The sequence below is a fragment of the Euprymna scolopes genome, chromosome 26 (assembly GCF_053919585.1).
Source record: "Euprymna scolopes isolate OS-2025 chromosome 26, ASM5391958v1, whole genome shotgun sequence".
Lineage (NCBI taxonomy): Eukaryota > Metazoa > Mollusca > Cephalopoda > Sepiida > Sepiolidae > Euprymna > Euprymna scolopes.
This window is the reverse complement of record NC_136507.1, coordinates 102,374,121-102,389,543: the sequence shown is the minus strand read 5'-3', so window position 1 is coordinate 102,389,543 and position 15,423 is coordinate 102,374,121. Positions and strand designations below refer to the sequence as shown.

At 38.7% G+C, this 15,423-nt stretch overlaps 1 protein-coding gene across 1 annotated transcript in view; it reads right to left on the bottom strand.

The window, feature by feature from the left end:
• The window catches only part of LOC145248312 (uncharacterized), a 140,915-nt gene that overhangs the window by 46,188 nt on the left and 79,304 nt on the right, over nucleotides 1-15,423 (bottom strand). Inside the window, exon 3 of the mRNA XM_080110219.1 lies at nucleotides 7,149-7,221. Within this exon, the coding sequence (XP_079966345.1) occupies nucleotides 7,149-7,221 (73 nt within the window). The remainder of the gene's footprint in view (nucleotides 1-7,148; nucleotides 7,222-15,423) is intronic.

The window sequence follows — 15,423 nt, the reverse complement described above, 5'->3', positions numbered from 1 at the left end:
CCGACAAACCTGTTTAGCAACAAAATCCCACCTCTTCAATGTAGAGATCCTTAGATGTAGGAAAGCCTTCAACTTAATAATTTCTTTCCTTGGCTTGCTAAATATTTTAATTTCCTCCCTTGCTTCCTTGATTATAGAGGTTTAAATGTAATGTAAACAAACATCTTGCTCATTTCCTCTAAACATAGTCATAAATAGTCGTAAATGGGGCAATATTATTTAGGGTGTACATGACAAAAATGTTTGTTTGCATTTTTGGATTTTTCCAATTTACAAATTTTTAATTTCTTTTTTTTTTATTTTTTTATTTCTTTGTACTTTTAGATTTGTTGTTATTTTTCCGATTTTCATAAATATTTTTCCACAAAATAAACATTCTTAAAAAAAAAAACTTTTGACTCCAGAACCCGTTCTCAATTAGGTTAAAAATATTATCTTTTTACATGAGAATTTTATTAACACCAGACGGCATGAAATTCCTTTATTCATTTATTTGTTTTATGTCAATAAATCTACACAACGGTAGTTTCTTGCTATGGTCATGACATCCGGTTTTCATGGCGGTGAAAATTGTTGCCAACCTTTTTACAGTTTTTGATCGATTATTGAACATGTTCAATTATTTCAATGGATTCCAATTTTGAAAAATAGTTGCATTAGTCATAGGAGATCTGTCTCCCAAGAATTAGTACCTCCATTCAGATGAAGGAAAGGTTTATTACCTGTCACTTGAGTTGTTTTCATTCATGCTGGAGTACTGACAAGTTTGACAAAGTCATTTTTAGGCGAAATTTACTTCTTTTTAGATTCTTAGACTACAAATTGATTTTTCATGTTTCTGTTTTTTTTTTTTTTAAATTTTTTTTTTTATTACATTTTCACCCCAAACAAGGCAAATTGCCACTTTGGTGTAGGGGCAACTATCAGGGGCAACAACTACTGGGGTACTATGTAGGGATTTGGGCAGCAAGGTGTCGGTTCACGTTACACTTGAACTTCTGCACGTCAGTACTGTTGGGGAAGCGGGGACCTGGAATGGAATTCCAGAGTCTTGCGGTTCTGGGGAAGAAACTATTGGAGTAAAAAGATCTTTTACATCTAGGGACCTCTACAGTGTGGGGGTGGGATCTAGTAGCCTGCCGGGTTTGTCGAGGGTGCTCGCGTCGTGGGGGCACAAGTGATTGCAGTTCATCAGAGCATTCACCACTAAAATACTTGTAGAAAAGGCAGAGGGATGCAACATTTCGTCGATGGGACAGAGGCTGAAGCTTAGATGCCAGTTCAGGGCCTATCAGGTTTGCGACTCTCTTTTGAACCTTGTCAAGTAGCGAGAGACTAGTAGCAGATGCACCAGCCCAGATGTGGCAGCAATACTCCATACATGGGCGAATGGTGGCCTTATAGAGGTACAGGATACTTTCGGGTGTTAGTAGTTTTCTAGCACGGTAGAGAGAGCCTACCTTTCTTGCAGCGGCCCTGGCAATGCCTTCAATGTAATTGTTCCAACTCATGTTTCCTGTGAACGTTAGGCCAAGGAGTTTGAAAGATGGACTCTCAGATAAAGAGTCGTTGGCCATTGCTATTGGTGGTAGAGAGGGTTTCTTGTAATTATTGAATGAAACTAGTTTAGTCTTGGCAGCATTGAACGCGACCAACCACTTTTGTCCCCATTCCACTACAGATTGGAGGTCTTCCTCTAGTGTTTCTGCCATTTCTTTAGAAATGTGTTCATTCGTCTTCCTGTCGTGTCTGCCATAAAGTGTAGTGTCATCAGCATATATACCCATCTCAGAGGCAATGTTGTCGGGGAGGTCATTTATGAATATCAGGAACAATAGAGGTCCAAGGATAGAACCCTGGGGCACTCCCGCATTTATATCATATTGTTTAGATGTGCGACCGTCGAGGACTACCTGGATTTTTCTCTTATCTAAGAAGGATTTAATTATGTTAAGTATTCTACCAGTGATACCGTATGATCTGATTTTACTGAGGAGACCCTCATGCCATACCCTGTCAAAAGCCTTAGATATATCCAGAGCTACCGCTCTGCCTTCCCCCGCTTTGTCCAGTGATTGGTATATACGTTCAGAGATCACGGTGAGGATGTCTGCTGTGGAACGGGCTTGTCTAAATCCATATTGTTTGTCAGTCAGTAGTTTAGCATCTGTAAGATGATGGACTAGAGCATGGTTAATTATGGTCTCAAATATTTTGGCAAAAAGTGGGAGGAGGCTAATGGGGCGATAATTTGATGGGTCTGTCCTTTCGCCAGAATTCTTGAATACTGGTACAACAGAAGAGTTTTCTAACAGCCCGGAAAGCAAGCTTCATTAAGACATTTGTTGTAGAGTTTGGAGAGAACTGGAGCTACTTCGGCTGAGCACTTTTTTAATAGCACAGCTGGGATAAGATCGGGTCCACATGCTTTTGAGGTGTCAAGGTTTTTTATGATAGCATGCACCTGAGCAGGGGTGGTTTTCAGATCGTCTAGTGTGGCGTCTGTCCGCATAGGAAAGTCAGGTAGGGGGTGGTTGGAAGGGTCCAGTGTGGAGTTTGAGGCAAACCGACTGGCAAGCATGTTAGCCTTGTCGGTTGCTGAGGAGACAACCTCGTGATTGTTGGTTAGTGGGGGAATTGTTGATTGCCCATTATTTACTACACTGTTGTAGATTTTCCAGAAGTCTCGAGTTCCTAGTTTTTGTGCTTCGATGCGCTTTTTAGTGGTTTCCGTAAATTCTCTCTTAGCTGTCGCTATTTCTTTCTTAACGTTATTTCTAGCTTCTATATACTTCAGTCTGTTTGAACTGGACTTATGTCGGTTAAACCTACGGTATGCATGCTGCTTTTGAGTAATGGCAGTTGCACAAGTCGACGTAAACCATTGGGGAGAGTGGGGCTTACTATAAAATTTCCGCATGGGAACATGCGCTTCGATTGCAGTTTTGAACCAGTCAGTGGTCTCGTTTGCACATTGTTCAGCAGGGAGAGAGAAAATATTTTTCCATGGAGCATCTCTAATTAGTTCCCTGATGGCTTCCCAGTCAGCCTTATTATAATATCTCGTTGTTTTGAGCACTGGCTCTTCAGTTTTGGGTCTAGAGTTTAGGGCGATTTCAACCATTATCACTGCATGGTCAGCGTTCCCGAGTGGGATGTGGGCCTTCGCTAAGCAGTCATCGGGAACTGTGGTCAAAAACAGATCTAGAAGTGATGCGTGTTGTTCTTCCTGGTCAGGGAAACGGGTTGGAAACGTAACAATTTGTGATAGGGAGTGAGATATAGCGAAGCTATGGGTTGTGCTGCCCGCTGCATCTGTGTGAGTAGAGAATCCAAGCCAGTTTTTGTGGTGGACATTAAAGTCACCAAACACATGTATTTGTGCGCTAGTGTCGAGGGACAGTGCCGTGTCTATGCTGTCAGATACTTTGTTTATTATGGAGCAGTCCTGAGTCGAGGGAGAGCGGTAGAGAAAATAATAGTAGCTAATACTGTGTTGCACGTTTAGTCTAAAGCACATAAAGGCTTGATCATCTGTTTCTAGGTTTGTTTCTCTAGTCAAGGGAAGGGTATTACGAATGTAAACTCCAAGTCCGTGCATATGTCTGTCAGAGTCCTTACGGCAGAGTGGGAGATATCCAGGCATGTTAAAGTGGTTAGAGGGAATGGAGGAGTGTAGGTTAGTCTCACTTAGTGCTAAGATATCCGGGGTATTTGTTAAGAGAAATGCTTCAACATCAGCTAAGTTAGTTCTAAGCCCACGGATATTTGTGAATGAGAGCCTCAAGGGAGGAGGCAAGTTGAATTTGTTTGTCCCTAATCCTGGTTTAAGCTTATTTTTAGATTGTACTGTCGTCATATTTATTTTTAAGAGTTTCGGTAAGGGGGAGCTAAACAAGAGGTTATGCGGAGCTTCAGACATGCATCACAAGTAGACCATCAGCTGACCTTTCTCCAAGTAGGATTGTGGCCTCAGGAAAGCCCACCGGGGATGAGTGCAGGGTCCCTTTCCATGCGCGTCATGGCACTGCAAACAACCCGATATTATTCAACTGTTGATGGAGCAGCCGCTCTAAGCGCTACCAAAGAGTTAGGGCTCCTGTACTACCAGTCGGGAACAGCAGCCAGGAACTGTCAATCCGGTACCCTCAACCCTTTAGAAGAAGGTCAACCCAATCTAACCGCTCAGGCATATCTTATACTCAAGCACTCCCAAATGTTCAGTTTTAGGGGTGGGGCGTGCTGGGAATGGGGAAGAACGGCGTTCATTGCCCTAGCCAGGAAACAAGATCTACCGCTGGGTGTTTCTGTCGAATCACTGAGATAGTGTCTCTGCGCTTGACTAATAGGCAAAGAAGGAGTATGGAAGCCGGGCGATAGACAGAGCCTATCTACTCCTTAAGCAATTTAGGTTTGCAAACCGGTGAATTTGTTTGGTTTGATTGATCTGTTCTTTCCATTTCTGTTTTTTTTTGTTTGGCTTATAATTACTGTTCGTATAGAAAGAAAGACTGCACTTTTGTGTTATTTTGAATTTATCGCAACTTTCAAAAGTTATGGAAGGCCATCCTCACAAGAATTACTACCTCCTTTCGAAGAAAGTATGTATTTGTTGTCGTTTGTGGTGTTCTAATGCTAATTTATTTATACTAATATAACCGACGAGGACATTATTGGTCAAAATTGTCTTCTATCCGTCCTAATTTCCTATTCCATCAGATAGTAGTTTTGCATAAATATGAAACAATGGATGAAATGTGGATCCACTGTTTGATTTCAGCATCAAATTGGCCATCAGCTGAGTGGACAGCAACAGGTGAAAGCCGTCCAAAGCAACCAGATATCAGCAGGCAAGGTTTTTGCTTGCATCTTTTGGAATGTAAAAAGTATTACTTGAGTAAAAAAAAAGTACCTTTTTCGAAACGAGATAGTAATTTCTGGGTGGATTGTCTCCCATAAACTTTGAAAGTTTTGATGAATTCAAAATAGCACAAACTCCCGGTGTTTCTTTGTATACTAAAATTAATCATAAGTAAAAAAAAAAAAAAAAAAAAAAAAAAAAAAAGCAGAAATAGTAAGATGAAAAAATCAATTTTTATGACATTTCTGAATTTCGAGATGAGGATTGGTTATTTGTATATTTTGTTCTCATCTTGAGTGTCATTTTCACAACGTTTCGATCGATGTAATCTCTGACCTTCTTCAGGTGTATCTTGTCAAACTTTGGAATGCTTCTGTCGAACTTGGGAATTTGACGGAATTTCGAACAGAACCCTTTATTTACTTCACGGGGGTAGCATGTTCTTGTTCCATCAGCCATGACTGGATAGAAGTCCTAAGTAATTTGTAATTGTATTTTTCGATCGCTCACACTGTGAATTGAACTTTACAATTGATTTTTCAAGTACTCTAAGCACTGTGCCACATGTCCTTGCGGATTGAAGAAGGTCGGAGGTTACATCAATCGAAACTTTGTGAAAATCACACTCAAGATGAGAACAATAGTCCGATGAATCCAAATGATATGAATAACCAAAATCAATTTTTAGTGTAAAAAATTGAAGAAAGTAAATTTTGCATGAAAAATGTACTTTTCAGACATACCCGTACTCCATCATAGAAAATGAAAAATGATGGTCAATGTGGATAGATGTAATACTGTGACCCTTTGGCTGTGATCACAGTGTAGTATCTGTGTTAACTGTGGCAGGCAAAAAATTATTATTAATTGATCCAAGTGACGGTGGGTGGCTGGATCGATTATCATGATTAGAAAAATAAAAATTAGATTGGAAAAATGTGAGTGGCAGATGAAATAAGAAAAAAGGCTACAAATGAATGTTAATTTGAAAAATAGATGCGAACAAAGTTATGGAAGAATTTTAGTTTACGTAAACGAAAGTGTTATGGACGTGTTAACAAGAGTGATGAGGATGCTTTTGGGTAAAATTTATTTTCAATGGTTTTGTTGCACAAACGGCATTAAAATATAAAGTTTAGATAAAGGAGTATAAGTTTCCTGGGACCCAGGCAACGCCCATTCCCGGGTCTGCTAATAAGAACCGCTAGACTTTGGAATTCCCTTCCGGGTTCCTGCTTCCCCAACTGTACTGACATCCCATCCCTTCACAGTTGAGATCCCTAGATGTAAAAGAGCCTTCTACTCCAGTAGTTTCTTCTCCAGAACTGCTGGACTTTGGAATTCCCTTCCAGGTCCCTGCTTCCCCAACTGTACTGACATGCAGAAGTTCAAGTGTAACGTGAACCAACATCTTGCTGGCCAACTCCCTACATAGTACCCCCGTAGCTTATGTCTCTGATAGTAGCTCCCTACATCAAAATGGCAATGTGCCTTGTTTGGGGTGAAAATGTAATAAATAAAAGAAATAAATACGAATTACCTCCCTTGCCGAATTAAAAAATGTTAATTTCTACTAGTTTATAAAAGGAACTTTGTGTGTGTGTCTGTGTGAGAGAGAGAATTCGTTTCCGACGGACTCTAAAACAGCTGGGTCGATTTTTTTATTAAATTTCACATGAAATACTTCATGTGCCTGACAGCGTTCTTATAAGATTTTGTATTGGAATACCTTCGATAAATATTAATGTCAATAATCAAAATAAATGTGTCTTGTTTGGGGTTCAAGTGTAACGTGAACCGACATCTTGTTGCCCAACTCCCCACATAGTACCCCTGTAGCTTATGTGCTTATGTCCCTGATAGTAGCCCCCCTACATTAAAGTGGCAATGTGTCTTGTTTGGGGTGAAAATGTAATAAAAAATAAATTACTAAATAAAATATAAAACATACCTATGACAATTAATATATACAGTTTGTATTTCACTTTTAAAAGCTAGTCTGTTGCAACATGGCTCAGTTCCTTTTCCCTTTCTTTTTTGACTAATGAGTCCTCATCAGAACTAAAAGCAATTCGAGGATAAGGGTTAATGAGATAGGTAGATTGCATTTGCGTAATGACGAATATTATGAGAGGATTGAAAATAATGATTGAAATGAATAACATTTGATGCCGGTTTATGACAAATGTTTATTGTTATTTGATTTGAAGAGGACTAGGTTGCAGTTCCCAGGGAAGCAATTTGCTTTAATGAGATCAAAAATGTTTTAAATAAAAATAAAAATTACCTGTCCGTTGCGTTTCTTTCCTGTTCTCCTTATCGTGAATTAAATGCGTGGGAATATTCCACTCTCGGAAATCCTGAAATGATTTTGAAAATCGCGTTAAATTAAAATTTTATTATTATGTCTTAGTCAGATGTTAAATTTCCATTAAAAAACATTAAAAATAAGTGATCTATCCAAGTTTAAAAATCTCTCAGTGACATTGGAGTCACCCTCTATATCAACAGGTTCCTATTGTACAACCTGATAGGTTCTGAACTGTCATCTAAGCTTCAGCCTCTGTCCCATCGACGAAATGTTGCATCCCTCTGCCTGTTCTACAAGTACTTTAACGGTGAATGCTCTGAGGAACTGCAAACACTTGTACCCCCTCGACGTACATACCCCCGACAAAACCGACAAGCAGCAAAATCCCACCCCTTCACATTTGAGATCCCTAGATGTAAAAGAGCCTTTTAATCCAGTAGTTTCTTCCTCAGAACTGCTGGACTTTGGAATTCCCTTCCAGGTCCCTGCTTCCCCAACTGTACTGACATGCAGAAGTTCAAGTGTAACGTGAACCGACATCTTGCTGCTAAACTCCCTACATAGTACCACCGTAGCTTATGTCCCTGATAGTAGCCCCCTACATCAAAATGGCAATATGCCTTGTTTGGGGTGAAAATGTAATAAATAAAAGAAATAAATACGAATTACCTCCCTTGCCGAATTAAAAAATGTTAATTTCTACTAGTTTATAAAAGGAACTTTGTGTGTGTGTCTGTGTGAGAGAGAGAATTCATTTCCGACGGACTCTAAAACAGCTGGGTCGATTTTTTTATTAAATTTCACATTAAATACTTCATGTGCCTGACAGCGTTCTTAGATAGATTTTGTATCAGAATACCTTCGATAAATATTAATGTCAATAATCGAAATAATCCGATAAAAGAAGGATCACGCGATTTTGACCAAAGTTAACACCTTACACAACCTAACATCACAAGCGCATTTGAAAAGTTTTATTACCACACAAATCGAAAGGCCCGACATATAAAATCAACAGTAAGTTCTTTGATATGACAGGGGCACATTCTAAATGAATGTTTCTGTTTAGAGAACAATTGCACCATGATACTTGACTTTTTCATTTTTAACTTAAATTCAAGCCATTATCACCACACAAGCAGTAAGGCCAGACATATAAAATCAACAGTAAGTTCTTTGATATGACAGGGGCACATTCTAAATGAATGTTTCTGTTTAGAGCACAATTGCACCATGATACTTGACTTTTTCATTTTAAACTTAAATTCAAGCCATTATCACCACACAAGCAGTAAGGCCAGACATATAAAATCAACAGTAAGTTCTTTGATATGACAGGGGCACATTCTAAATGAATGTTTCTGTTTAAAGCACAATTGCACCATAATACTTGACTTTTTCATTTTTAACTTTAATTCAAGCCATTATATAGAAAAAATAATTTAATAAAATCAACGGTAGGTTCTCTATGGTGCAATGTAGATTATAAGTTTTCACGTTCATGTAAGTTTTTTTGCTTTTAATTGTGAATCACCGCTTATCAAGGCGCGGAAGCCACTCTAAGACTAGGGTTAATGAGTATTAGATGATGAGACAACACCGTGATGATCTGTAATGGTGGAACTTGGATAGGGCTTAATTATATAATAAGATAGCTCAATAAGAACTTATTTACATTAGGCTTGAAAACAATCATGTTATAGTCAGCTGTAAAGTAGCTCCATGATATTGTGTTCCACAGACGGATAAGTTTAGGAAAGAAACTCTGCTCATGGAATTTTTGTTTAGTTTTAGGCACAGATAGAAAGTAAAGGAAATTGTTGACGATTGTTATAGCTAGATTAGTATTTGTTCCAAAAAGTTTTACAGGAGGAGCTATAGATTGAAGCTCAGCCGAAGGGGTAAGGAGAGTTAGGGTTAGGGGTAGGGTTAGAGAAAGAGGAAGTAAAGAGGTGAACAACTCCTTGTCTACTAGATTTTGAAGGTTTTCTACCCTGTTAGGGCAGGAAAGGGTACCCTTAGCAACTCCTCCTCAGTACTCCATCTTAGGACATAGTTAGCTTTTTCACAGGTGGAGGACTGCGTTTGGATGTAAAAACTTTCTCTTTCAATTCCTGTAGACTGATCTCACCATTTTCCCAGTGATTTTCGGAACGGATCTGATGTACGTCTTTCATTTCAGGTCAGGAGTGAAGATCAGTTCCAGAAGTTTGTCAAAGTAAAGTGCTTCCTCAAGACGAGAGCCGATCATTTCAATTGAGGCCAAATGGGGATCAGAGCGTTGGTGGTGAAAAGATAGAGCTTTGGTTTTGGATGTATAAAAAGTAACCATTTTTTACCCCGTTGTATCACACACTCAAGGTCGGTGGAGAGAGAATCAAGAAAGATGTTGGTCTTTGCGGTCGTTTGAAGTGTTGCCATAGATAGTAGCATCATCTGCGCCCATTTTGTCCTTGTTAACCTCAAATAAATGATTGCCACAGTATGTGTTTAGGAGGATATGGTCAATAAATAAATAAATAAAAAAACTGCGAAAGGAAATTCTTTTTCATGGATACACGAAACCGTCAGATTAAATATACCATTTGATTGCTATAAAAAAATCGATACCGATGATTGGTGTGTAATCAGATATTCATGGCTCCATAACTTTTTTGAACTCAGATACATGTCAGTGTATCTGAATTCTAAAAAAAATCAATAATCTACTAATATTCTTCTAATGTAAATGCATATTGTCAAAAATTGTGAAACAATGAAGGGCCTAATATATTAGACTAGACTGAGTGCCCGGCGTTGCCCGGGTGTTTGGAGGTGTGTGTTGAGCAAAAAAAAAAAAAAAAAAAAAAGTGGTAGTAGGCAGGCAGGCAGGATCAAACCTGTACTGTGAAGGAGGAAAGAATATGAAAAAAAAGTGACGTTTTTTTTCTGTTGTGCCCATCGCCAAACCGGAAGTGACCTAGGTTTAAATTAAGGCCAGACAATCGAAAAGAGGGAATGACTTTCGAAAATATCGGCAAAAACAGCAACCCCTGCATGTAGAAAAGTGCCCAGTTGAGGGTGAAGGAATTGATGTTTTGGGCCAATTTTTCGATATTTGTCGTCCGAATGGTCGAGCTTCAAAACTATATCAATCTCGTGAAAATCCGTCAACTCTGTCGAAAGTTTAAGGCAGACAAACAAACAAACAAACAAACAAACAAACAAACATACAGACATACATACATTTAAACAGACAGGTGAGATTTATATTATAGATGTAAAAAAAATAACAATGGTGAGTTAAGCAACAAATAGTTGATTCTAATAGTCACACGTAAAGAGACGATAATAATATATGCAGAGGAAAAATCCTGAATTTATTCTAGCAGTAGTAACAACGCCAGGAGACTATAGCAAGATAATCAGTGGAAAGACCCAACAAACTAACAAAACCAAAGGGACGTTTTCAATCAACACCGGCTGACTTTTGCCATTCGCGACATCTCTAAACAAACAGATAATTAAAACCAAAGTTGTTTTTTCACTAGAAAGTCGATTTTTAATATAGGGAAAGATTTATTAAAAAAAAAAAAAAGGGCGGAAGATATGTCTCAATATGGAGTACTGTTGAGCAGGAGTTGCTCGGCTCCTATCCTGCCTTGATAGAGTTCAAAACCCACTTCAAAACCTATTAGGTGATACCCTTTTCTTTTCCCTACAACCTCTTTCCCACAGAAAAAGACCTTGTGAACCTGTCTCTGTTCTATCGTTATTTTCATGGCAAGTGCTCGTCAAAGCTCCAATCTATGACAAACGTTCAACAGAAAACACTCGACTAGCTACAACCACTATCAACATTTTTCCCACTGTACCTAATTCTAAACACAGATTCGATGAATAAAGCTTTTTTCCTAGAACTGCTCGGCTGTGGAACACTATTCCATTAGTCTGCTTCCCTGCCGACTACAGCATGATAGCTTTCAAGTCTAATGTAAACAAGTTCTTGTTGGACCGTATCCTTAAATAATCCAAATTATATCCAATCTGCACCATTAATGATTACTACAGTACCACTTTACATTACTTAGTCCTTATCCTCGAGTGGCCTTCAGGCCTTGATAAGTGGTGACTCCTTTGTAGAAATAAATAACTATTAATTTTTTTTTTTTTTAATGTACAGTGCTTTGTTTTTTTTACAAAACTTTTAAATAAACAAACACAGAGCTATCATTTTAAATTCTCGCTGTAAAATGAGTTTAATATCTATGGTTATTATTCAATTTATGCTTAAATTAAAATTTTAATAAATATAAAGTTTTTTTCTTTTACACGAAAGACAACCGGTGTCTGGTGTCCTCTTTGCTTTGCCTATTTTATTGGGTCTTTGAAACTAATTGATCAACCAAAGGGAAGTAACTCTGATATTTTCATAGAGTTAATTTCCTTATGCTGACTCACTCCTCAAATAATCTGTGTGTATGTGTGTATATATATGTGCATGTGTATGTTTGTGTGTGTGTGTGTGTGTGTGCGTGTGTGTAAGTGTGTGCATGTGTGTATTTTTTTCATTTCTTTTCTTTTCTGCCAACATTCCCCTGCTTTTTTTTTTTTATTGAAACCAACTCTCTTCCTGATCTACATCAATGACCACCCTAAACACATACTTAAATCATTCGTTGACATCTATGCTGATGACACGACCATCTACGGCAACACATCAAAGGCTGTAAATGACAAAGTTCTCTCTGATTCTCTCTCCTCTGATCTCGAGCGCGAGCGCGTGGTTCAGTGGGGGAAGATTTGGCTGGTTACCTTTATTGCATCTAAAACCAAACTCCTATCCTTACATCATCAACGCTCTGATCCCCATCTGGCATCAATTGTGATGGATGGCTCTCGTCTGGGAGAGGCCCCGTGTTTTGACAAGCTTCTGGGTTTGACCTTTACTCCTGATCTGAAATGGAACACGTACATCGAGTCTGTTGTCAAGGTCGCTGGAAAGATGGTGGGATCCTTCTACCGCTCCAGAAGATATCTCACTACTGATGCAATTCTCTATCTATCTAAAAGCCAAGTACGTCCAAGGATGGAATACTGCTGCCATATCTGGGCAGGAGTTGCTAAAAACAGCCTATCCTGCCTTGACAGAATACAAAATAGACTTCGTGGCTTAGTGGGGGATGCCCTTTTCTCTACCCTGCAACCTCTCTCCAACAGAAGAGACGTTGCGAGCCTGTCCTTGTTTTATCGTTATTTCCATGGAAGGTGCTCGTCTGAACTCCAATCTCTGGTCCCCCCTCGCCAATCTTTCACGAAAAACACCCGTCTAGCTGAATCCACTGTGAAAAATTTCCCCCACTCTATATCTGTGCCTAAATCAAAACGCGGATTCCATGAACAAAGCTTCTTTCTTAGAACTGCACACCTGTGGAACTCTGTTCCGTCTGCCTGCTTCCCACCGGACTACAACTTGTATGTCTTCAAGTCCAATGTTAACAAATTCCTAATAAACCGCCCCCTTAAGTAAACACTTCATCAAATCTCCACACTAACGTAATGTACTTGCAATAACCCTTATCCCTGAGTGGATTTCGGGCCTTGATAAGTGGTGATCACTGTGTAAAAAAAAAAGAAAAAAAAACGAGAGCTCTTTTTAGTATCTCCGCCGTTCCCTTAAATGCAACTGTCTGATTACTCTTGCATTTGGTTCACCAGGAATATTAGTTAGGTAAGACTTCAGGTTCTTCTTGATAAGTCCCGTAGCATCTATAATAACTGGTATGATTGATATCTCCCTAAGATTCCAGTTTCTCTGTATGTGGTGCACGTGTGTATGTGCTCATATATATTTGTATATGTGTCTGTGTGCATATGTGTATGTGTGCATATGTGTATGTGTGCATATGTGTATGTGTGTATGTACGCGTGTGTGCACATGTGTATGAATGTATATGCGCGTATGCGTCTATGTGCATGTGTGTATGTGTGTGCATGTGTTCATGAATGTGTATACGTGTATGTATGAGTGCATGTGTGTATGTGTATGTGTGTATGTATGTCTGTGTGCATGTGCGTCTCTGTGCATACGTGCATGTGTGAATGTGAGTGTATGTGTGTATGTGTGTGTATGTGTATGTTTGTATGCGTACGTGTATGTGTATGTCTATGTGTGTATGTGTCTGTTTGTGTGCATATGTGAATGTATCTGTGCATGTATTCGTGCGCGTGTGTATGTGTGTGTGCATGTGCATGTGTGCGTATGTGTTTATATCTAGAGAGAAGAGATTGAGAGAGGAAGGGAAAAACAAGCGAGAGATATAGTAGTTTTAATATGAATATGTCACACTTTTGATCCGGGCAACGCCGGGTACGTCTGATATTATAGGATAAAGAACCAATGAAGACCCGAGGCATATGGCGAAAAAAGGTAATAATAAAAAGTCCAAAGAGTATGGAAATGCGGTTGTTTGGGGAATTGGTACAATGCACTTTGCGTTGAAATTTTTATTTGTATGACGTCAGTCATTGGCCAGTGGATAATGGTGATTTGCTAATTTATGAGACCAAAAATATAAGGAAAACAAAGATTGTATAGAAATTGAAACAAAGAATAACGCAGATCTGATGCATATAAATTGTTTTGAAAATATGGGCTGAGCAACAGAGATACAAATACTTTACTCCTGATTGTAAATGGAACACGTACATCAAATCTGTTGCCAAGATCGCCGGAAAAATGGTAGGATCCTTCTACCGTTCCAATAGATATCTCACTGCTGATGCAATTCTCTCCCTATATAAGAGTTAGGTACGTCCAACGATGGAGTACTGTTGCCACATCTGGACAGGAGCTATTAGAAGCACTTATTCTGCCTTGACATAGTTCAAAATAGACTTCGTAGTCTCGTAGGGAATGTCCTTTTCTCTTCCCTGCAACCTCTTTCGCACAACAGAGATTTTCCGAGCCTGTCTTTGCTTTATCGTTATTTTTATGGTAAGTGCTCGTTTGAACCTCAATCTATGGTCTCCCCTCGCCAAATTTTCACGAAAAACATTCGTCTAGCTGAAACCACCATCAATAATTTTACACACTCTTTGTCTGTGCCGAAACCTAAACGTAGATTCCATGAACAAAGCTTCTTTCTTCGAACTGCACACCTGTCTAACTATCTTCCGTTTGCCTGCTTTCCAGCTGACTATAATATGCTCGTCTTCAAGTTCAATGCAAACAAGTTCTTGATGATCTGTTCCCCTCGTAAGTAATCCCATTTACCAAATTTACACTACTAACGATTACTATATTCTGATTGACTACTGTACGCTCTTTAACCCTTATCCTCGAGTTGCCTCCGGGCATTGATAAGTGATGATTCCTATGTAAAAAAACAACAAACAAACAAACAAATAAAACAGACAGATGATGTGACATAAGGATTTTTGCAGGAAAGTCAAAAGACAGACATGGAAACGGACACAGACATACTTGAGTATTGTGATCAACTGTCGGTTCGGAGCATTGAATGAATTCTTAGCGAAAAGGAAAAGAAAGCTTTTATTGTGTATTTTAATAAACAATAAATAATACGTAAGAAATATTTTTCAATAACAGCAAATTGTTTGCGTTTCTTCCTATTTCGGAAATCGGTAACACTATAGAAACAATTAAAGCCACTCATGAAGCAGTGAAAACTACGCATTTTGCAATCTGGATTGTCACTTTTGCACAGTTTAAATTTCATAATTAAGGACAATTGTAATAGCTCATAATCACTTACAATATAACTTCCCAATGAACTCTAATCGTTGAATGTTTGAGTCAAAGAAAAAGAAAAAAGATTTTCAGATCGCCAAGTTCACAACGTCGAAGCACACGTAAAAAAAAATCTGTCCTGTTGCCTTTTCGATGTTATCGCAAACAGACTTTCTTCAACTGACACCAGATTGTAAAGTACACCGTACTGACGTCGAGCTGACAAAACGTATCGTCCCCAACTGAAGAAATACTTTTTATATTGTCAAACCCGACAGCGTCTCAATTTGCATAAGACACGTTTTTGTCTCGTGTCGGTCAGGTTTCAAGTTTAAGACTTTTCGATTTCTATTCTTAAGCGAATGACACCCGCGCTAATCATGTAAAGTACAATTTTCCCTACATGAACGATGCATGGACATGCTTTGTGTAAAAATAAGTGCAGTAATGCCAAGCAAACAAACAGAAGCAAACAAGCAAATAGAAAGAAAAAGTAGGATAGTATAAATTAAGTGTAGG